Below are 25,362 nucleotides of genomic sequence, written 5' to 3' on the forward strand. Positions count from 1 at the left end.
CGCGTACCATCACTGCCGGATATATGTACCCTGTATAAGACATGTACGTGTACCATCACTGCCGGATATATGTACCCTGTATAAGACATGTACGCGTGTACCATCACTGCCGGATATATGTACCCTGTATAAGACATGTACGCGTGTACCATCACTGCCGGATATATGTACCCTGTATAAGACATGTACGTGTACCATCACTGCCGGATATATGTACCCTGTATAAGACATGTACGTGTACCATCACTGACGGATATATGTACCCTGTATAAGACATGTACGTATACCATCACTGCCGGATATATGTACCCTGTATAAGACATGTACGCGTACCATCACTGACGGATATATGTACCCTGTATAAGACATGTACGTGTACCATCACTGCCGGATATATGTACCCTGTATAAGACATGTACGTGTACCATCACTGCCGGATATATGTACCCTGTATAAGACATGTACGCGTGTACCATCACTGCCAGATATATGTACCCTGTATAAGACATGTACGTGTACCATCACTGCCGGATATATGTACCCTGTATAAGACATGTACGCGTACCATCACTGCCGGATATATGTACCCTGTATAAGACATGTACGCGTACCATCACTGCAGGATATATGTACCCTGTATAAGACATGTACGCGTGTACCATCACTGCCGGATATATGTACCCTGTATAAGACACATACGTGTACCATCACTGACGGATATATGTACCCTGTATAAGACATGTACGTATACCATCACTGCCGGATATATGTACCCTGTATAAGACATGTACGTGTACCATCACTGCCGGATATATGTACCCTGTATAAGACATGTACGCGTGTACCATCACTGCCAGATATATGTACCCTGTATAAGACATGTACGTGTACCATCACTGCCGGATATATGTACCCTGTATAAGACATGTACGCGTGTACCATCACTGCCGGATATATGTACCCTGTATAAGACACATACGCGTACCATCACTGCAGGATATATGTACCCTGTATAAGACATGTACGCGTGTACCATCACTGCCGGATATATGTACCCTGTATAAGACATGTACGCGTGTACCATCACTGCCGAATATATGTACCCTGTATAAGACACATACGTGTACCATCACTGCCGGATATATGTACCCTGTATAAGACATGAACGTATACCATCACTGCCGGATATATGTACCCTGTATAAGACACATACGCGTACCATCACTGCCGGATATATGTACCCTGTATAAGACATGTACGCGTACCATCACTGCCGGATATATGTACCCTGTATAAGACATGTACGCGTACCATCACTGCCGGATATATGTACCCTGTATAAGACATGTACGCGTACCATCACTGCCGGATATATGTACCCTGTATAAGACATGTACGTGTCCCATCACTGCCGGATATATGTACCCTGTATAAGACATGTACGTGTACCATCACTGCCGGATATATGTACCCTGTATAAGACATGTACGCGTGTACCATCACTGCCGGATATATGTACTCTGTATAAGACACATACGCGTACCATCACTGCCGGATATATGTACCCTGTATAAGACATGTACGTGTCCCATCACTGCCGGATATATGTACCCTGTATAAGACATGTACGTGTACCATCACTGCCGGATATATGTACCCTGTATAAGACATGTACGCGTGTACCATCACTGCCGGATATATGTACTCTGTATAAGACACATACGTGTACCATCACTGCCGGATATATGTACTCTGTATAAGACACATACGCGTACCATCACTGACGGATATATGTACCCTGTATAAGACATGTACGCGTACCATCACTGCCGGATATATGTACCCTGTATAAGACATGTACGCGTGTACCATCACTGCCGGATATATGTACCCTGTATAAGACATGTACGTGTACCATCACTGCCGGATATATGTACCCTGTATAAGACATGTACGCGTACCATCACTGCCGGATATATGTACCCTGTATAAGACATGTACGCGTGTACCATCACTGCCGGATATATGTACCCTGTATAAGACACGTACGCGTACCATCACTGCCGGATATATGTACCCTGTATAAGACATGTACGCGTGTACCATCACTGCCGGATATATGTACCCTGTATACAGCATTTATGTATCACAAAAGTCAGACTGTAGGAATGCAGTCTCACTATCACTAAGAAGGAACCATTAATGCTGTATGCTGTACATATGTTCTTTTATTCTTTCTGTGAGTAATTATTGTAATTATATCACCAATGCCGTACGCTTCACCAAAACTATTATCTGTAGATATTGGGAAAGTATAACAAATGCCGGGATTGTGAACAGTGCTTCCCTTACCCATTTCTGTGATAACCCTCCCAGTATGTTTCTGTGTTTGAAGTCTCCTTTATATGTCTCTGGATGCTTAATGATGTAATAAGATATTCTGGACGTTCTATTATTTATACACAAGCTGCATGTTTCCCTTTTATATGAGCAGCATTGTCTATGACGAGACCAGGGATCGTTCTGCAAGTTTGATGAGGAGTGATTGCCTGTTTGATGAGTCCTCTCTTCGTTCCCTAGGGGCGTTTAAACTGTATGACTTGGATAATGATGGGTACATCACACGAAATGAGATGCTGGACATTGTGGATGCAATTTATCAGATGGTGGTAAGTGGTCAGAGGCATAGACACTGTAGTATCATCTGTCTCGCTGCAGGTTATGCTGTCAGTATGTGTAGCTCAGCGGCCTGTGTGTCTGTATGTATCGCCGCATGCTAGGAATTCTTTACTACATCCAATATATTTTATTTGTGACCTTAGATCAGGGCTGGGCAATTGCAGCACTCCAGATGTTGATGAACTACACATCCCAGGATGCTTTGCATTAGTTTTGCTATGTGGCCATGCTGAAACTGATGCAAGGCATGCTGGGATGTGTAGTTCATCAACATCTGGAGGGCCGCAATTGCCCAGCCCTGCCTTAGATAGTCTGAATTAAATCATGCCTAATACTTTGGCACTAAACATGCCCATACCAACCTACTGTAGTATGTATATATATATATATACACAATTGCTGATATGGAAACTTTAACCCCTTTGGTACACCCAGAAATTTTCCTGGGAATCAGTATAATGCATTATATGCTTAAACCTGCCCCCAGACTCCTATTGGCCAGGGGGGGGGCGGTCTTAACTGTATAATGCATGATTCTAGGATGCAGTAGGGTGGATTGGAATGCGCGGTAATGCTGGAAGTCCCCACTGGTAATCTCTATGCTTACTTTCTATTTGTGTGAGTGCCGTCTCTCTATGCTTACGTTCTATTTATGTGAGTGCCGTCTCTCTGTGCTTATTTTCTGCTTCTGTGAGTGCCATCTCTCTATGTTTACTTTCTATTTGTGTGAGTGCCCTCTCTCTATGCTTTCTTTCTATTTATGTGAGTGCCGTCTCTCTATGCTTACTTTATATTTGTGTGAGTGCCATCTCTCTATGCTTACTTTCTATTTATGTGAGTGCCGTCTCTCTATGCTTACTTTATATTTGTGTGAGTGCCCTCTCTCTATGCTTACTTTCTATTTGTGTGAGTGCCATCTCTATGCTTACTTTCTATTTATCTGAGTGCCGTCTCTCTATGCTTACTTCCTGTTTCTGTGAGTGCCATATCACTATGCTTACTTTCTATTTGTGTGAGTGCCATCTCTATGCTTACTTTCTATTTATGTGAGTGCCGTCTCTCTATGCTTACTTCCTGTTTCTGTGAGTGCCATCTCTCTATGCTAACTTTCTATTTGTGTGAGTGCCATCTCTATGCTTACTTTCTATGTATGTGAGTACCGTCTCTCTATGCTTACTTCATATTTATGTGAGTACCGTCTCTTTATGCTTACTTTCTATTTGTGTGAGTGCCATCTCTCTATGCTTACTTTCTATTTATGTGAGTACTGTCTCTCTATGCTTACTTTCTGTTTCTGTGAGTGCCATATCACTATGCTTACTTTCTATTTGTGTGAGTGCCATCTCTCTATGCTTACTTTCTATTTATGTGAGTGCCATCTCTATGCTTACTTTCTATTTATGGGAGTGTCCTCTCTCTCTATGCTTACTTTCTATTTGTGTTAGTGCCAGCTCTCTATGCTTACTTTATGTTTGTGTGAGTGCCGTCTCTCTATACTCACTTCCCATTTGTGTGAGTACTGTCTCTATGTTTGCCTTTTATGGGGGAAATTTAATAAGCTATTTGGGCACATATTCATATTTTTTAAATTTAATAATGTAGGAGTATGTTAGTAATTTGCCTTTTTACGGCCGATACTACCAGTCCTATTCATATTCCTGAAGTTATAAGAATAAATAAGCCATTGAAAGAATATGACTTGTATTTTACATTTACTCCCATGTTAATTTGAAATGTACTAACAATTCGTATTTATAAATACATACGTATACAAGTACAAATCATAAAATAATACGACTGAAAAATACTCCATTATTTCCAGAAGTATTTAGCATTATTATTTTAACATGTGAAATTACTCAAATATTAGCCCACAGCTACTCCCATAAACAAATGTGTGCCTTATAAAAGCCCATTAAGCACACAAACACACTCCTCTGCTTGTTACAAACAGTGATGGCTACTCATTTATACATTCAGAAGTTTTCATTGTGGGCTACCTGATGTCTTTACACATGCATCAAAGAAGACGCCGTTGTCATCAAACAGAACATCAGCAGCAGGCTGCGTATCTCTCGTTTAATCCTCCCCCACCTGACTACTCTCATTATCAGACACAGACACTGCACACACAAGAACAAACAACACACTGAAAAATAAAAGGACAAACAAACAAAGAATACCCTCCTTTCCTTACCTCTCACATACACACATACACATATATACACACATACACACACACACACACACACACACACACATACACATATATATAAACTTCACTCACAAATAAAGAGTTAATTAAATTAAATTACAACACAAATCACAAGACAACTTTCAAACAAATAAACCACTCAACAATCACTAGATAACTACATAACTCAGCAAACTCCATTTTTTATATGGCTGGGAGAATACTCCCAAGTATATAATTTTAGCCAACCATAAAGTTACTTTCTGTTAAGCAAAAGGCATAAAAACAGCAAAAATAGGTACGGAAACCAAAATACTAATACGAATATGCAAACAAAAATACAACTCCATATGGCCAAATACGCCACCTTTTACCTTCTATGTCTGCGAGTGCCGTCTCTCTATTTTTACCTTCTATTTGGGCAAGTTCTACAGTATCTCTATGTTTACCTTCTATGTGTGTGATTACCATCTCTCTATGTTTATCATCTATGTGTGTGAGTGCCGTGTTTCTATGTTGACCTTCTATGTCTGCGAGTGCTGTCTCCATGTTTACCTTCTATTTGGGCGAGTTCTATCTCTATGTTTACCTTCTATGTCTGCGAGTGCTGTCTCTCTATGTTTACCTTCTATGTCTGCGAGTGCCGTCTCTCTATGTTTACCTTCTATGTGTATGAGTGCTGTCTCCATGTTTACCTTCTATTTGGGCGAGTTCTATCTCTATGTTTACCTTCTATGTCTGCGAGTGCCGTCTCTCTATGTTTACCTTCTATGTCTGTGAGTGCCGTCTCTCTATGTTTACCTTCTATGTGTATGAGTGCTGTCTCCATGTTTACCTTCTATTTGGGCGAGTTCTATCTCTATGTTTACCTTCTATGTGTGTGATTACCATCTCTCTATGTTTACCTTCTATGTCTGCGAGTGCTGTCTCTCTATGTTTACCTTCTATGTGTATGAGTGCTGTCTCCATGTTTACCTTCTATTTGGGCGAGTTCTATCTCTATGTTTACCTTCTATGTCTGCGAGTGCCGTCTCTCTATGTTTACCTTCTATGTCTGCGAGTGCCGTCTCTCTATGTTTACCTTCTATGTGTATGAGTGCTGTCTCCATGTTTACCTTCTATTTGGGTGAGTTCTATCTCTCTGTTTACCTTCTATGTGTGTGATTGCCGTCTCTCTGTTTACCATCTATGTGTATGAGTGCTGTCTCCATGTTTACCTTCTATATGGGGGCGAGTTCTATCTCTCTGTTTACCTTCTATGTGTGTGTGATTGCCGTCTCTCTATGTTTACCTTCTATGTGTGTCATTGCTAGCTCTGTTTAGAGAGGTTGCTTATTCAGCTAAGGAATAATGTGTCAAAGTTGCAATTTTTCCCATTAAAAAAAGCATTGAGTGGGGACGCGCACTTTTTCCCATTGGTTTGTAAATTGCAACAAAGCCCTCACCAACTTTTTGTCTGCCCTGAATTCAGTTGCTATAATGAGTTCTTTCTAACACTTTTGGGATACAGTAAATGAATGCATTGTGGAACACAGAATAGAATATTCTTCTTTTTTATTTATTTTTTTGCATAATTTTGAGCAGCGCAGTTGACTGTATTTGTTAATGTGTTAACCAATCCATGCCCGTATGATTCATATGCCGGCTGTCCAGTGCTGCAGATATTTTGGCATCTCATAAATAATTGATGATGCATAGTTCTACAATGAAGTAAACAATCTGGTTGCTACAGGTTACTGCAGTTTCAGTTTTAAATAGGCATATAAACAGGAATACAGCTATTATTCTGCTGCCATGGGCCCGGCTAGTTCTATGATGGTAACATCTGTGCAGCTGCGCGTTACTGATGTGAGACCTGCCATGCGTATGATCAGTGTACTGGTGTGAGACCATGCAGGTCCATGCGTATGATCAGTGTACTGGTGTGAGACCTGGCAGGTCCATGCGTATCATCAGTGTACTGGTGTGAGACCTGGCAGGTCCATGCGTATCATCAGTGTACTGGTGTGAGACCTGGCAGGTCCATGCGTATCATCAGTGTACTGGTGTGAGACCTGGCAGGTCCATGCGTATCATCAGTGTACTGGTGTGAGACCTGGCAGGTCCATGCGTATGATCAGTGTACTGGTGTGAGACCATGCAGGTCCATGCGTATCATCAGTGTACTGGTGTGAGACCTGGCAGGTCCATGCGGATCATCAGTGTACTGGTGTGAGACCTGGCAGGTCCATGCGTATGATCAGTGTAGTGGTGTGAGACCTGGCAGGTCCAAGCGGATCATCAGTGTACTGGTGTGAGACCTGGCAGGTCCATACGGATCATCAGTGTACTGGTGTGAGACCTAGCAGGTCCATGCGTATGATCAGTGTACTGGTGTGTGACCTGGCAGGTCCATGCGTATGATCAGTGTACTGGTGTGAGACCTGGAAGGTCCATGCGTATGATCATTGTACTGGTGTGAGACCTGGCAGGTCCATGCGTATCATCAGTGTACTGGTGTGAGACGTGGCAGGTCCATGCGTATCATCAGTGTACTGGTGTGAGACCTGGCAGGTCCATGCGTATCATCAGTGTACTGATGTGAGACCTGGCAGGTCCATACGGATCATCAGTGTACTGGTGTGAGACCTAGCAGGTCCATGCGTATCATCAGTGTACTGGTGTGAGACCTGGCAGGTCCATGCGTATCATCAGTGTACTGGTGTGAGACCTGGCAGGTCCATGCGTATCATCAGTGTACTGGTGTGAGACGTGGCAGGTCCATGCGTATCATCAGTGTACTGGTGTGAGACCATGCAGGTCCATGCAGATCATCAGTGTACTGGTGTGAGACCTGGCAGGTCCATGCATATGATCAGTGTACTGGTGTGAGACCTGGCAGGTCCATGCGTATCATCAGTGTACTGGTGTGAGACCTGGCAGGTCCATGTGTATCATCAGTGTACTGGTGTGAGACCTGGCAGGTCCATGCGTATCATCAGTGTACTGGTGTGAGACCTGGCAGGTCCATGCGTATCATCAGTGTACTGGTGTGAGACGTGGAAGGTCCATGCGTATCATCAGTGTACTGGTGTGTGACCTGGCAGGTCTATGTGTATCATCAGTGTACTGGTGTGAGACCTGGCAGTTCCATGCGGATCATCAGTGTACTGGTGTGAGACCTGGCAGGTCCATTCGTATCATCAGTGTACTGGTGTGAGACCTGGCAAGTCCATACGTATCATCAGTGTACTGGTGTGAGACCTGGCAGGTCCATTCGTATCATCAGTGTACTGGTGTGAGACCTGGCAGGTCCATGCATATCATCAGTGTACTGGTGTGAGACCTGGCAGGTCCATGCGTATCATCAGTGTACTGGTGTGAGACCTGGCAGGTCCATGCGTATCAACAGTGTACTGGTGTGAGACCTGGCAGGTCCATGCGTATCAACAGTGTACTGGTGTGAGACCTGGCAGGTCCATGCGTATCATCAGTGTACTGGTGTGAGACCTGGCCGGTCCATGTGTATCATCAGTGTACTGGTGTGAGACCTGGCAGGTCCATTCGTATCATCAGTGTACTGGTGTGAGACCTGGCAGGTCCATGCGTATCAACAGTGTACTGGTGTGAGACCTGGCAGGTCCATGCGTATCATCAGTGTACTGGTGTGAGACGTGGCAGGTCCATGCGTATCACCAGTGTACTGGTGTGAGACCTGGCAGGTCCATGCGTATCATCAGTGTACTGGTGTGTGACCTGGCAGGTTCATGCGTATCATCAGTGTACTGGTGTGAGACCTGGCAGGTCCATGCGTATCCTCATTGTACTGGTGTGAGACCTGGCAGGTCCATCCGTATCATCAGTGTACTGGTGTGTGACCTGGCAGGTCCATGTGTATCATCAGTGTACTGGTGTGAGACCTGGCAGGTCCATTCGTATCATCAGTGTACTGGTGTGAGACCTGGCAGGTCCATGCGTATCAACAGTGTACTGGTGTGAGACCTGGCAGGTCCATGCGTATCATCAGTGTACTGGTGTGAGACGTGGCAGGTCCATGCGTATCATCAGTGTACTGGTGTGTGACCTGGCAGGTCCATGCGTATCATCAGTGTACTGGTGTGAGACCTGACAGGTCCATGCGTATCATCAGTGTACTGGTGTGTGACCTGGCAGGTCCATGCGTATCCTCATTGTACTGGTGTGAGACCTGGCAGGTCCATCCGTATCATCAGTGTACTGGTGTGTGACCTGGCAGGTCCATGCGTATCATCAGTGTACTGGTGTGAGACCTGGCAGGTCCATGCGTATCATCAGTGTACTGGTGTGAGACCTGGCAGGTCCATGCGTATCATGGAGACATCAGTGTACAGCTTCCTCGGAGATAGATGTAGACTGCCTGTGTGGACACTTAGCTTTCCGAAGTCTGTGCTTTGTCGTGTACTGGGAAATGGAGGAATCAGAGGGGAACAACTGCACATGTTGCTTTCATATCTTCTCTTCTGCTTCTAGATTGAGCCAACCCCACATCTGCTACCCCTCTGGCTGCAGAAATGGCGCCGTCATTACATCACAATAGTATTTGTATACTTGGTACTTGTGTAGTTTCACGGCGCCAGCTACTTCCGGGTTCTACACTCGCCACAAACTATGTTAAAAAAAGAAACTTAACGCCATGCCAACATGGATGGTTCATACCTCCACTATCCATGTTGGCATGGAGTTGATTTTAAATAGCGTGGTGAGCGTAGCGAGCCACCGAGCCCGCAGCATGGGCGAGCGAAACGAGCCCCGCAAGGGGACTCAGACGCACGGCGCCGTGAAACTACACAAGTACCGTATACTTTTGTACTTGGCTTTGTGTCTCTTCAAAATTTTCCCAGCAAGAGCCTGATTCAGACCAGTTTGCAGCCTAGCGAACAAGTAAATGCCGTCCAAATACCCACCCCCACCAGCACGGGGATCCCCTCGCTAGCATGCGAGTACGTTAACACATCCCCTCACGTGCAGCCGAAAAATCATTTCACTGTCGCTCACCATCGAATGATAATTCAGCCTGGACCGATTTCTCATTTACACGCTGTCCTCCGATTTTGGGACGTCAGACTCCCGCCCCAATCAGGCATCGCCACGCCTGCATCTGCAAGGGAACGCCCAGAGTTTTTATGGGGACGGGCATTTTCTGTTACCGCCCCCTGTCCTCCATTTTCCGAACTAACGGCCCGGAGAGTGTGAAACTTGCCGAAACCATTTGCTCCCGGTGTTTTCACATGCGCAACCCCCAAACATCGGGGACGGGGCCAGATGTATCAAGCTTCAGAAAGTGATAAAGTGGAGAGTGATAAACAACCAGCCAATCAGCTCCTACCTGGCATTTTTCAAACACAGCCTAAACATGACAGGAGCTGAATGGCTGTTTATCACTCTCCATTTTATCACTTTTTGAAGCTTGATACATCCAGGGCCGCCATCAGGGGTGCTGTGGGTACAGCTGTTCCGGACCCGGGCTGGGTGTTCACAAACTGGAAATTAGTTCCGGGCCCCGAAATGCCTAGTGGCATCCCTGGATACATCTGGCCCAGATTGGCCCCAAGTCACTGTAGATGCAGAACAAATTGCCGGGGATCGATAAGTCCTAATATTTGTAGTCTTCTTAGCGTGTTGAGATCATCCAGAACAAGTCGGTGCTTAAATGATCTTTTTCAACCGTTGCACAGTAAACAATGTCTAACAAGGTTTCCAAATCACATCTGTGCCTCTGGCCATTACACAAGGACAGCTCACAAATCTCCTGAAATTATCTGTGCTGCTTTGAGCTTCCTGAAGATCTAATTGGCTAACAATTGTTTTATGCCCATCTACTTACAAATGAGGACAGACATGGGAGATGAAGAATAATAGCACATCGGCACTCAGGCCAAGGCCTAATGTTCCTTATACATAGCAAGGAGACCGTTGCAGATCCATGTCAGAAAGGCTCGTAGGGTCATTCCTATCACGCTGTATATGTGTGTTTTCTGCAGGGTAACACAGTAGAATTGCCAGAGGAGGAGAACACACCAGAGAAAAGGGTTGATCGGATTTTTGCAATGATGGACAAGGTGAGAGACGTGGGCAGTTCCTAAGGATCAGAGTTATTGTATACTAGTTAAAAGCCCATCTAAATGACAACTTCTGCAATGTTCTTTCTCTATGAACTGTGACAGTTTTTACTTTCCATCCCACCCCCAGTCCCTATCTGCTCCAACCTCCAATCTTTGTCTTCACAGCTCCCTTTCTCCATATACAAGTTTGAAACCAATCAGTGTCCCTGCAAAAATTGCTTTTACTTTTGGTCTGTTGATTGACCTCTAGTGGTCACTGCCGGTACTTCTCTGCAGTTATTTAAGATACTCTTAAAAATATATAGGCATCAGCTAACTTCTAAGTAATAAGAGATGTAAATCATTTTATAATGGGTTAGGAAGGGTGAATAGAAGTATACAGCAACCTATGGTATCATTAACTGGTTATAACGAATATATATATAGTAATGACAAATATAAATAATAATATTGATAATATTAATGATAAAAATATAGTTATAATAAAAACTGGTGCGTGAAATGATTCTATTAAAAACATTTTTTTAATAACATACCATATTATAACGACAATAGAGAGAATCCACCTACGCGTTTCGTCCCTCAGACTTTTTCTATATACTGTAGATGGAGATGTAGGTGGCACAGCATGGGACTGGTGGGATGTTAATGACCGGTCTTTCACTGCTTGTCTTTCACAGAATTCAGATGGTAAACTGACTTTGCAGGAGTTTCAAGAAGGATCAAAGGCAGACCCCTCTATTGTGCAGGCACTATCCCTGTATGACGGTTTGGTATAGGGACCACCCACCACAGCTGTGTGTAAGTAAGTACCAGGGGTGGCAGTGTCTGCTTACATAAACCGTAAGCACTCTCATAGTACTGGGCAAACGTGCAACTCCACTGGGGACACTTGTGAAACTGGTGCACTATAAAAAGATGCTGTAATCCATTAACACCAGATTATTATTTTTAATGAATGTGTGGTTCAATTGGTTGCTATGTATTAGGGCACCTGTTTTCTGTGTAACATTTCTGTCTCGTGGTGGTGTGACCATCTCTAATAATGATGCAATCCGATAAATATTATGTGCAGTATATAATATCTATCAACCCGACATTGGACCGGCGGGCTCGCGCATCACATCGAGGGACCCATTTCATGTGCATACAGTCCTTCCATTTATCAATTTATCACACAGATGCTGTCGAAATCAAAGAATTGCATGCAATTTCGCCCTAGTGTATGTGCAGCATCAGTTATGAATCACATTGTGCAGCAGTGACAGAAGCAATCAATCCCAGATCTGACAGCAATAACAGGGGACTTCATAGGTGCCTAATAACCACTTCTACAGCCAGTGACAGAAGCAATCAATCCCAGATCTGACCAGCAATAACAGGGGACTTCATAGGTGCCTAATAACCACTTCTACAGCCCAGTGACAATCTCCATACTGCCGCAGGTCTGCCCACCATGTATTATCTCCTGATAAACAAGCACAGGAATACCCCTTGGAAAGAACCTTAGTCGACCCCCTCCAGCACACAGCTTTGTGTCACACTTTCGGCTGCCCTACATAACACTTACTTGATGCTTTTTGTGTGAATTCCAGACAAATGATTACACTGATGTAATTGTGCAACACTTAAGCTGAGTGTCCCGGAAGAGAAAGTGCCATCAGCCATCCTACTTGTATATGTAGCAGGTTATATAGGGGGAAAAAACATTACCAGCCATCTCTGCCGCAACATACCTGGGATGCAACACCACAAGGGGGAGCTAGAGTGTTACGCTCATCGCCATACAGTCCATAGATACGTTTTACGTCCGGAGATTGAGTAACACTAGTATTGTACTGAGCAGCTTGTAAACCATGAGGATTCCCACTAAATACAATACAGCGGGCATCGTCTTTGGTACATTACTGCTGTATTCGCCATGAATATACAGAGAAAGTACACCATTTTATTTCCTCTATCCTTTGCTGGACGGTCCTACCCTCCTTCCTTTATTTGGTGGTCTCTGAGACAGCACTATGACCTTACAGAAGCCTTCGGGCAGTATATGAAGGGCCTGATTCAGACCCAATCGCCGAGCGATTATCAAACAACTGCGTAGGAGCACGGTACACATGCATGGGGTCCACCTGCAAACCAAGCCGGCGATAGCTTGCCATTACTTTTCATTTGAAGGTGATTGACAGCCGACAGCCATTTGTGGGTGAAATCCCGGTGATTTATGGAAGTGCCCCGGATAGCGAAGTGGCCTCTACCTCCCTGCGGCGAATAAATCTAGACTTCCAGTACCCGCAGCTATGAACTCATTTGCAGCCGTGCACAGGGGTGAGTTTCTCCTGGTCGCTAGACTCCGAAGTTTCGCAGCCCATCGATCAGGTCTGAATCAGGCCCTTAGCCTTGAAGACTGGTGCCATGGGAAGGCACTTCACCAATGCATGGGAATTATGTAGTGATTGCGAAATTGTTGTCCCATCCCCAGCCATCCAATCAGATACCCCATTCACAGCCATCCAATCAGATGCCCCATTCACAGCCATCCAATCAGATGCCCCATTCACAGCCATCCAATCAGATGCCCCATTCACAGCCATCCAATCAGATGTCCCATTCACAGCCATCCAATCAGATGCCCCATTCACAGCCATCCAATCAGATGCCACATTCACAGCCATCCAATCAGATGTCCCATTCACAGCCATCCAATCAGATACCCCATTCACAGCCATCCAATCAGATGCCCCATTCACAGCCATCCAATCAGATGCCCCATTCACAGCCATCCAATCAGATGCCCCATTCACAGCCATCCAATCAGATGCCCCATTCACAGCCATCCAATCAGATGCCCCATTCACAGCCATCCAATCAGATGCCCCATTCACAGCCATCCAATCAGATGCCCCATTCACAGCCATCCAATCAGATGCCCCATTCACAGCCATCCAATCAGATGCCCCATTCACAGCCATCCAATCAGATGTCCCATTCACAGCCATCCAATCAGATGCCCCATTCACAGCCATCCAATCAGATGCCCCATTCACAGCCATCCAATCAGATGCCCCATTCACAGCCATCCAATCAGATGCCCCATTCACAGCCATCCAATCAGATGCCCCATTCACAGCTGTTCTCCAGTCCATTAACACTCATTGTGGAGGAGATGCATCAGTCCTTCTAAAGAGGTCAAGTGGATGTGTTGCCCATAGCTAACCAATCAGATGACAGCATACATTTGTATAGTGCATGCTCTAAATGGATAGCTAGAACCTGATAACTATTCCCCTGTGCCTCTATGATGAGTCGACATCTCAATCTTCTCTGCGAGATGTCTCGTCTGAAGGCTATGTTCTGGTAATGTTCTGAGGTTAATAAACATGGGAGGATGGGGTTGCACAGTTGCCCATATATGATATGTTTGTGCCATAAAAAGGGCAGAAGAGAACCTAAACAGGCCCAGGTATTTCTCAGCTTCCACGTAATGGGGGGAGGACCAGAGCCCCCACTGGACAGCTCTATCAGACCTGGGCCCGGGTAATTAGTTACCCCCTCTCCCCCTCGTGGTGCCCCTGGCCATAAATACCCCTCCAATAATCTGCCATCACTCCTTGTAGTGTGTGCTAGGAATGGATATTGTAAGAAAATAATCACTGTACGTTAGAGGCTTCCAATACCAAAAGAAGCCGTCTGTCTGGTATAACAGTTGTGACAAGGAATCACAGCAATGTACAAACTCTTCAGAAAGCTCCTGTGGTCCCTACCATAGCCCCCACCTGGCCTATCACCTGGGCAGCTATTTCAGCATCAGAAGCAATGACCCTCTGCCCTGGAAACACTTGTATCAGGAGAGCACAGGTGCTGCTAATCAGCCCAACACAGATCACATCAGTTTTCTTACTGCTGCTCTAAACCCTGTACCGGATCCTCCGCATTACTTTCATATGTAAAGATGCTGTCCGGCCACACAGGCGAGAGATATGAGTGTCCTTTGCATGTCAGTAGAAAGCTGCTGTTTGCTTACAAACATACAGAATTTAGAAATCAGTAAACCTGCAGAGAACAGATCTAGATTTGTGTAAGTGTAACAGAGTATACGTGTGTGCCTTTACCACTTGTTCTAGTTCCTCAGCCATTAATTCTCGCTACCTCATGTTTCTCCCCTAGTTGCCCTGGGTAATCGTATCCTTCCTGTGCCACCAGACCATGTCAGCAGCTTATCTTCCTCTTTTCAATCACTCCCACATGACGCAAGGACGAGGTCACCCATTCCAGCTGGCCTTCTCCTCTCCTGAGATCCTTCACACGGGTGCTGGTGGCCCCCGGAGAGAGCAGGGACACCATCCACGACTACGTTCCAGTACCAAACGTGCTACAGTTTTCCTGACGTCCCATCTTCTTCCTGCTGCTTCTTGTGTTTCCTTGCACTCTGAGAGGATTGCCTATACACAGAGAAGAACCAGCCCTTACCTCCTGGTCTTGGACTATGTTCCAGCAGACAAATCCTCAGACTGTGTGACTGGGTAATTGAAGAGCAGAGGCAAAAGGTGATGGTTGCAAGAGAGGACGTAAGAGACTAATAAAGCTTGTTTGAGTCTTGCAGCATTGTAGAGACTTGGGGACATCCTAGGACAATGCTTCAATAGGACAAGGCTGTTTCTGTGTTTATGTCATACGCAGGGCGTCCATGGATTTGGGTCAATTTACATGATGCTGAATTGTGCTTTTTTTGTGAATAAGTGATTTTTTTATACATATATATATAGCTTATCTTTTTATTTATTTTTAATGTAGTTATCGTCACCTGCTTTTATCAGATAGGTGAGGGAAAATGTACATTTGGCTGCAATTCACCTCTGTTTTTGGGTGTTTCATAGTCCGTTATTACACATACAACTTATGCAACAGAAGGGTTCACAAAAATATGATGGCTTTTTATTTGGTCATTCTGGAAGGAAACTGACCCTTTAATTGATGTGCCTGGATCATTGTTCAGAGTGTGTGGGGGGAGAAGTGCAAATCAGGCTCCACAACTAACATGCAGCACTTTGCATGGATAAGAAATGCATGATTAAATGAACAGCTGTAATCGCATTGTCAGTGTGCACTGTGCAGTACCAGCTCACTGCCTCTAGGAGGCACTATTAATACTCATGGAGAGGTTTTGCTGTCCTCCGAATCATAAACCAGTTTTACAGTGTGGCTGTCAGTGGTACCCGTGGTTTAAACGTGGACGTGGCAGTACATGTGATTAAGCCAGTAGAGAGTTCACTTTCCACTAATGTGAAAGGAAAAAACGGTAAGAATATAATTTAAAAAAAGAAAAGTTTTATGCATTGCTGATGTGCTTTATCGAGAGAACATAGCATAATAATTTGGGGCTTATTCTGACCTGATCGCTGGGCTGAGGATTCGCAGCGCAATCGACTGCGGATGCATACGGATCATAACGCGCAAGCGAGAGGCCATCCTGCAATAAATTCAGCATTGTATTTAATCACTAGCCGTTCGCAAGTTATGTGACTGGAAGCCGGCGTTTGTGGCTGGTAACTGGAAGTTTTCTGGGAGTGTCAGGGAAAACACAGGTATGTCCAGGTATTTTCAGGGAAGTCATGTGATGTCAGCTCCAGCCCCCATCAGCCTGATTCTATTGCACCGACCAAGTAGGTCTTGGACTAAGCACACACTGCACACACTGGGGAATCATATGGTGATGGGCGTGGCCAGGTGTGTGAGGGGAAGTCATGTGACATCAGCTCCGCCCCCAATCAGCCTGATTCTATTGCACCGGCCAAGTAGGTCTTCGACTACGCACACACTGGGGAATCATTACATGGGGAGCGGCTGTTATCTGGGAGTGTCAGGTAATACGCAGGCGTGACCAGGTGTGCGAGGGGAAGTCATGTGACATCAGCTCCGCCCCCGATCAGCCTGATTCTATTGCACCGGCCAAGTAGGTCTTGGACTACGCACACACTGGGGAATCATTACATGGGGAGCGGCTGTTATCTGGGAGTGTCAGGTAATAGGCAGGCATGGCCAGGTGTATGAGGGGAAGTCATGTGACATCAGCTCCGCCCCCAATCAGCCTGATTCTATTGCACCGGCCAAGTAGGTCTTGGACTACGCACACACTGGGGAATCATTACATGGTGAGCGGCTGTTATCTGGGAGTGTCAGGTAATAGGCAGGCATGGCCAGGTGTATGAGGGGAAGTCATGTGACATCAGCTCCGCCCCCAATCAGCCTGATTCTATTGCACCGGCCAAGTAGGTCTTGGACTAAGCACACACTGCACACACTGGGGAATCATTAGCCGTTGAGTGAGTTACAAATAGTCGCAGCTAATCACAGGGCTGAGATATTGTCACAGGCCGTTCGCAGCCTTACACAAAGCGGGATTTCACTCTGACAGAAAGTCGGGTATTAGCAGCTCAGCGATCAGGTCTGAATAACCCCCTTGGTTCTTGTTAATTTTGTGAAAACAGTACAAATAAATAGGTAATGGGCCTAGAACTGTGTGTGTTATACAGTCTGTAGCTTTCTCCAATCAGAGGTCACAGAATACATATATTGGGCAAGAAGGAGGTGCAGAACTTTGTGCAGAAATTACCTTTTTCTTTGTTAACAAGCGATCATTATCCAGCAAACCCAGGCTGGTTTCCCTTGTAAATGATTAATGCTTTAAAAATCCGGACATCCTCTCGCAAAGTCTCGCAGGCTATAACATTTAGCCCTTTGTGGGGTTGTTGGCATTTTCTATGCTACAAAATGCCCATCTAAACACATACAGCAAACAGGAGCTTCCAGTCACAAACACGGCGTCTAGTCAGCCATTTTGTTGGATGAAACACCATCCCCCTAGCAGGCATGATGACTTTGAGATGTCGCTGGTGCTCAGTATATACACAGTCTTGTGAATATTTGTTTGACATTAAATAACTTTACCCTCTGTTTGTAGACATTGGATTCACTTCCAAGTGACATGTCTTTGTGTAGGTGGAGCGGAGAGGGGCAGCACTGGGCCAATGCAGGAATTCCTCAATGTCTGCTGAAGAACTATAATCATAACAATGACAAGTGCTGCACTTACAAAGCAACTATAGAGAACACGTAATGAAGACTGAGTATGACCTCTGAGCATTAATCACCTGTTCTGCATTAAGTAACTGTTCCCTGCATGGTTTCCTCCACTAAAATGACTCATTAATGATAACTGCACCCATTAAACATCCTAGCATCTGATGTGTGACCTTGTGCATGTATACATTTTTACATTTCAACACTTACTTATATAAACCTGAAATAACGACTCGGAGACTTGGGTTTGGCAGAAATTGTTAGCTGAATTTATTTAAAACACTTTAAGCTAATTGCTTGTATTAGAATTCCTTAATTAAATGGTGGCCCAGAAAGAACGGCTAGTGATCTAAGCTCCACCCCACGACTGACGTATGTAATGACGTATTCCCTACACAAGCGGTATGGCTCCACCTACTCCAATGACTGCCAACCCGAGCGGGTGGTCTCGCTGTCCCCCCGAGCGGGTGATCTAGCGCAGGCCTATAGTCAATGAAGGTGAGCGCACCGAAAATAACCGATATGATGTATCAACATCGCTTACTGAAGACCTAAATCAATTAATCTGCCGTTCTTTCCCGCCTTTCAGCCAACGCGTTTACAGCCCCCCATTTATCCCCCCCTTACTAAATCGTAATAGGGCGGGTAGGGTGGGAAATTCCACAGGGAAAAGAGGAAGACTCCTCCTTCCCTGTCCCTATTATCCCAGCTAACTCTGCCCTCCCCTGTTTTCCTATTGGCTCCGAGTCACATGCTCCATGGTGTCCACACAGCCTTGGATGTTTAATTCACTCCTTTCCTATGGCAGTCATTACATTATTCAAATAAGGGTAAAGCTGGTTCTATAATATGGTGGAACTCATTCCCCTCTGCCACCTAATTCCTTCTCTCCCCTCCACCATTAGGCAGAACCAGGGCCAGTGGTAGGGTTCTTGGTGTGTCCTCCCCCCCCCCCCCCCCCCTCCACCTCACTACTACAGGTGGTGGAACTCAGTTCCACCACGTCCCCAACACCTCTTTAACACCTGGCCACGGGTTCTAAACCTGGCACTAAATACATCTGCCCTACAAGAAGGATCAAGTGTCTAATAGCACTGCATGGGTTAACCCAGGAGAAAATATGTAAGGCAGAGGAGTTATGGAAAAATGTGCCAACTCTTGTACCTTGTAGAGCCTGAAATCCATCACTGGCACAAGTGGCGCTTTGCCAAAACAAAAACACCATCTTTCTTTTTATGTGCAGCATAACTTAAGCCCCCGGCATCCAAAGAGCTTGTTGTGTGATTAAGGTAACGTCACATTGTGCTGTGGGAGGTGAACATTCTGTGTCCGTTACTGCATAATTCCTTCCTGCAGATACACACACAGCAAACAATGTCTTCTTATAGATCCTGGGAGCAGATGTCGCTGTCTGACCAGCAAGAGACTTATATGAATGTAACAGTTTATTTTTCTTTATTGGTTGAGCATTTTATGTGGCTGGAAGTTTTCATGGGTTACATTGAATTCTGCCCCTGTTACCACTTCTTTGGAATCTTAAATCTCTCATTTGCCATTTTGATAGTGTCCTTATGGATCATTGTTTTGCTGTATTCTAATACATTTTCGTATTCTTAGTAAATTCCCCCCTATGTATTTTATGCATGATGGTCAACTCTTGTATATGGGAGCGCACTCCAAGGATTTTGGGGCAGGCAGTTTTCCTGCAAGGACACTTACCTGCTGAGGTGCCATGATAATTCTCGTCACATGTTGGAGCCACACCCACCTGGGTGAACCACAAGTGGACAAAACCGCGACAACGCACGTAGCTTCAGTCTCCTTGCCATGACCACTTGGTAAAATAATCATCTATATATATATATATATATATATATATGTCTAGTGTCCATTTGTGTGTCTCCGAAATGCTCATCTGTTGGCAACGAGTGAAACTACATCTCTTTCTCACATATGCACAAACACAGAGGCAATCACAAGGTAGCACACTAGCTTTCGAAGCATTTGCTTTGAGTGGGCTGAGTTGTCATCAAGTTGCTCCTGTTTTTTCTTTTTCAATTTTTCAAAAGGGAACTACATTATAGACTAAAGGTAAATATCCTTCAAGGGCCTTTGGTAAACTATCCGTAGTAACGATTACCTGCCTGATAAATGCAGTGAAACAGACCTCGATATAGTAACATTGATGCAAGAAAAAAATATACAAGTGCGCGCTTGATGCAGGTGTTGCTCTACCTGTCCATTGACGTCTGCATAGTAAATTCATAAGGGCGGCCTATATAACTAAACCCCTTTTGCTTTCAGTAAAGCCGCAGGATATAAATGTGTTACACACTTACTATAACTTTACTGTAGAGTTTTATGGACTTGGGTCAACCACCCTCAGAGACCAGTCGGACCACAGTCCTGTCTTTACCCCCTGAGTAGGACAGAAGTAATTCTGAAATAAGTGCGCGATTAAAACACTTGTGCAGCTATATTCCAACCACCCAATAGGTATACATCCAACAGAATACCAGGGAGACAGATCAAAGCGACAAGAATGGTGGTTATGGAAAGTAGCGCTCAGTGTATAACCAAATACAATAGGTGAATACAATTTGAGGTGAATACAAATTTTGTTATATCACCGTTTCACAGCATTACTTCAATGTTGACAGGATTTTGACAGGGTTTTGAGACAACCTGTAAAGATAACCTCCCTTTCACAGGACATGTGACAAGGGGGTCCGACAAGAGAAGGACAAAATAGTGCAAATTATCCTTTAAAAACAGAAGTTTTAATAAAAGTCCACACTTACAAATGGTAGACAGTGTAAACAGCATAAAATGGAATTCCACAATGGCAAACAGCAACTGGTGAAGCAGCGTGAAGATCCACTTGAATAGTCCTTGACCGACCTCAAATTGTATTCACCTATTGTATTTGGTTATACACTGAGCGCTACTTTCCATAACCACCATTCTTGTCGCTTTACCCCCTGAGTGCCAACATTTCCGCTAAATATGTCAGCACCGCCCACAGCGACTGACCTTTAGTATGAATAAATACTAATACAGCCAAGCCAATTAACTGAAGTTTAGTTGCACCCCAAAAAAAAAGAGCAGACGCTGTGGGCGGAGCCGGAATTTATAACGGATATTTTTAGGATCCCTCCCAGCAACGTTGGCACTCAAAGAGTTAATAAAAAGGTTTGCTTGCCAATTTTCAGACGTATTTTGACAAATTCCCTTGACACTCAAAGGGTTGAGGCAACATGGGGTACTGGGGGTTTGCTTTGAGAAGCGGTTTTGAGACGGGGCTTCCAAAACCCCTTTTGATAAGTTCCTAAAGATTATAGCATATAAGGAGGGATGTATTATTTATCGGATTCGATTTTTTTGTTATCATTGTGTATTTTATGGCGCGTTTTGTAAATGACTCTTCTTTTCTCATCGCTGGTATGAACAAAGATTTGTCTGGCCACACTTCCGTTATGCACAATCCCATTAGCCAGCAATGGGGAGAGATAACAGCACAGAAGTTGGGGAATCGGCACAGTGGAAACACAACTGAGTTCTTGGAATTAAACTTTATTAGTATATCGACAAACAGAATGAAGGACCCAGAAAAGCAATTTTAATGCGGCCGTGAGTAATAGTATATCCCAGCCATAGAAACCAACCAATTGATCCTCGGCGTGATGTCGGTGGATCCGGACGGTATTTCATTTGTCCTGATTCGGCCTCAAAGTTAGCAGCTATGCAAATCGGATACAAACTTTAGACTGACAGTCGACAGGTCATCCGCTCTTGGACAACATGCATTGGGTTGACATGGTCAATAGGTTGACACAGAATATGGTTAGCATGAGTTTTTCATGATTTTTTAATTGTTGAACTTTTTTCATACTTTTCCATCCACTTTGACTACAACTGCGAACAGTAAAGTGCCCGAATCGTGACAAGCGTAGTGAGCTGTGCGTTAATTCAGGGGCTATGTTCTACAAGAAGGTACAAAACCCATGTCAACCGTTTCATGCATCAACCATTTTAATGTTGACCATTTTTCCATGTCGACCTTTTGACCACTGTTGACCCTATGATCCACACTTGGGCAACTAATCACCAATCAGCTTTTATTGTCTAGTTTAGACCATGAATGCGAAGTCTGTTATTAATTATCCATCTATAAGTATTAGAAATCACGTTATCAGGAAATTACCGCTCATCAACCAATACAAATACAAAAACAAGATGCATTCATTGTTCAAATCTAATTTATTATAAACTTTGCCTTTATCTGTGACTATAGTATTACTACTAGACCAAAGTAACCGCAAACACTTTGTATTGGTTATAAGATTATGGCAGGAGTCCTGACTGAGTAAAACGAAGGTTCTTCTTCCCTAATATCAGACCCAGTAGTAACGTGAGAGGTGTCATCGGAATCCCACAGATAACTGAATCTACCCATTCATCTGGGTGTGGTTTGATGTCTAAGGGGCGTGGCTTAATATGTCCCCACCTTTCGTTCAAGTAATGCAGAAATTTTGTACTCTGAATTATGCATAACTTTGTAAAATAGTGTATTTCTTCACCATCTCACACTCAATCCCACAATTTTGTATTTTGGTTTTTATGCTTGTCTTGCTGCCTTCTCTACAGGTGAATGTAGAACCATTACAATATATATATATATATATATATATATATATATATAAATGTAAAGGCTGAGAACTGAACGTGTCAGTTGAAATAAATACTTGTATGTCAGTGTTAACATCTGCATGTGGTACACGCTATAAATATGTAAACACAAATATTTTTAACAAAATAAAGAAAAAAAAAGAGGGACTAATCTACTCTGTGCAATGCTTCTATTGTGACTTGTTTTTAAAGGGAAAATGTAAATTTGTACGTTGTTTTTTGTTTTCTTCAGTTTATTTATTTTTTTATAAATATTCAATAAAACACAGATATCATTCTGCACATTCAAAATCTTATTTCTCTGCAAATTTGAATTAACACTTGTGTAATTCACCAGTATTTTTGCCTTTCTAATGTCAATTTATTTAGTAGCTACAGGGTGTGTATAGGGCCCCAATTCCAAAAGGTTTTCCAGGGAACGTTTGCTGCAACGATGCAGGTTACATGCAGTGTGGGGTGCCGGATGACGCTCCGACAATACACCGACATTGGAATCCTGACTGTAAATTGCCCGACAGTCGGGATCCCGACTTACTGGGGCTATTCTTCCTCATGGGGGTCCATAACCCCCATAGAGGGAGAACTGAACCTGTGGCGAGCGAATTGAACCACCAAGCCCTCAAGGGGCTTCTATGTGCTCACCCCCCTGTCAGAGTATCGGTGGTCAGGATTCCAATGTTGCTGTAATGACCATTGGAACCTGTTGGAGCCGCATACCACACTGGGTATGTCTTGTTTAGGGAGTATGTTGTGCAGGTTTTGCCTTTAAATTCCTTGTAGTAGATTTCAGCTCCCCAATATTTACAGTTCCTCTAGCTATTTGACTGCCATATGACACAGAGTTCAGTGACCACCATACAATACGAAGATCATCAGTGACTCCCATAAAATGCAGAGATCAACAGTGACCGCCATATAATGCAGAGAGCATCAGTGACCACCATATAATACAGAGACCATCAGTGACTGCCATATAACACAGAGAGCATCGGTGACGCCATATAATACAGAGATCATCAGTGACATCATATAATACAGAGAGCATCAGTGACCGCCATATAATACAGAGAGCATCAGTGACACCATATAATACAGAGAGCATCAGTGATGCCATATAATACAGAGAGCATCAGTGACGCCATATAATACAGAGACCATCAGTGACGCCATATAATACAGAGATCATCAGTGACGCCATATAATACAGAGATCATCAGTGACACCATATAATACAGAGAGCATCAGTGACGCCATATAATACAGAGACCATCAGTGACGCCATATAATACAGAGATCATCAGTGACGCCATATAATACAGAGAACATCAGTGACGCCATATAATACAGAGAGCATCAGTGACACCATATAATACAGAGAACATCAGTGACCACCATATAATACAGAGAGCATCAGTGACGCCATATAATACAGAGAGCATCAGTGACACCATATAATACAGAGAGCATCAGTGACGCCATATAATACACAGAGCATCAGTGACACCATATAATACAGAGAGCATCAGTGACGCCATATAATACAGAGAGCATCACTGACTGCCATATAATACAGAGATCATCAGTGACACCATATAATACAGAGAGCATCAGTGACGCCATATAATACACAGAGCATCAGTGACGCCATATAATACAGAGAGCATCAGTGACACCATATAATACAGAGAGCATCAGTGACGCCATATAATACACAGAGCATCAGTGACACCATATAATACAGAGAACATCAGTGACCGCCATACAATACACAGAGCATCAGTGACCGCCATATAATACAGAGAGCATCAGTGACACCATATAATACAGAGAGCATCAGTGATGCCATATAATACAGAGAGCATCAGTGACGCCATATAATACAGAGAGCATCAGTGACGCCATATAATACACAGAGCATCAGTGACACCATATAACACAGAGATCATCAGTGACGCCATATAATACAGAGAGCATCAGTGACCGCCATATAATACAGAGAGCATCAGTGACGCCATATAATACAGAGAGCATCAGTGACCACCATACAATACACAGAGCATCAGTGACGCCATATAATACAGAGAGCATCAGTGACGCCATATAATACACAGAGCATCAGTGACACCATATAATACAGAGAGCATCAGTGACCGCCATATAATACACAGAGCATCAGTGACACCATATAATACAGAGAGCATCAGTGACCGCCATATAATACAGAGAGCATCAGTGACGCCATATAATACAGAGATCATCAGTGACCGCCATATAATACAGAGAGCATCAGTGACCACCATATAATACAGAGAGCATCAGCGACACCATATAATACAGAGAGCATCAGCGACACCATATAATACAGAGAGCATCAGTGACCACCATATAATACACAGAGCATCAGTGACACCATATAATACAGAGAGCATCAGTGACCGCCATATAATACAGAGAGCATCAGTGACCACCATATAATACAGAGAGCATCAGTGACCGCCATATAATACAGAGACCATCAGTGACACCATATAATACAGAGAGCATCAGTGACACCATATAATACAGAGAGCATCAGTGACCGCCATATAATACAGAGAGCATCAGTGACGCCATATAATACAGAGAGCATCAGTGACGCCATAT

At 44.0% G+C, this 25,362-nt stretch overlaps 1 protein-coding gene across 2 annotated transcripts in view; it reads left to right on the top strand.

Annotated features, from left to right (window-relative positions):
- Nucleotides 1–23,015, top strand: part of NCS1 (neuronal calcium sensor 1) — a 110,137-nt gene extending 87,122 nt beyond the window's left edge. Inside the window, exons 5-8 of one of the 2 annotated variants that reach the window (XM_083160862.1) lie at nt 2,581–2,669; nt 10,873–10,950; nt 11,634–11,754; nt 15,118–23,015. In XM_083160862.1, the coding sequence (XP_083016988.1) occupies nt 2,581–2,669; nt 10,873–10,950; nt 11,634–11,732 (266 nt within the window). In that variant the 3' untranslated portion in view covers nt 11,733–11,754; nt 15,118–23,015. Of the gene's footprint in view, nt 1–2,580; nt 2,670–10,872; nt 10,951–11,633; nt 11,759–15,117 lie in introns of both variants that reach the window. The other variant, XM_083160861.1, reaches the window with a different exon arrangement.
- The last annotated feature ends 2,347 nt before the right edge of the window (nt 23,016–25,362 follow it).

Source organism: Crinia signifera, chromosome 9, assembly GCF_055691185.1.
Source record: "Crinia signifera chromosome 9, ASM5569118v1, whole genome shotgun sequence".
NCBI lineage: Eukaryota > Metazoa > Chordata > Amphibia > Anura > Myobatrachidae > Crinia > Crinia signifera.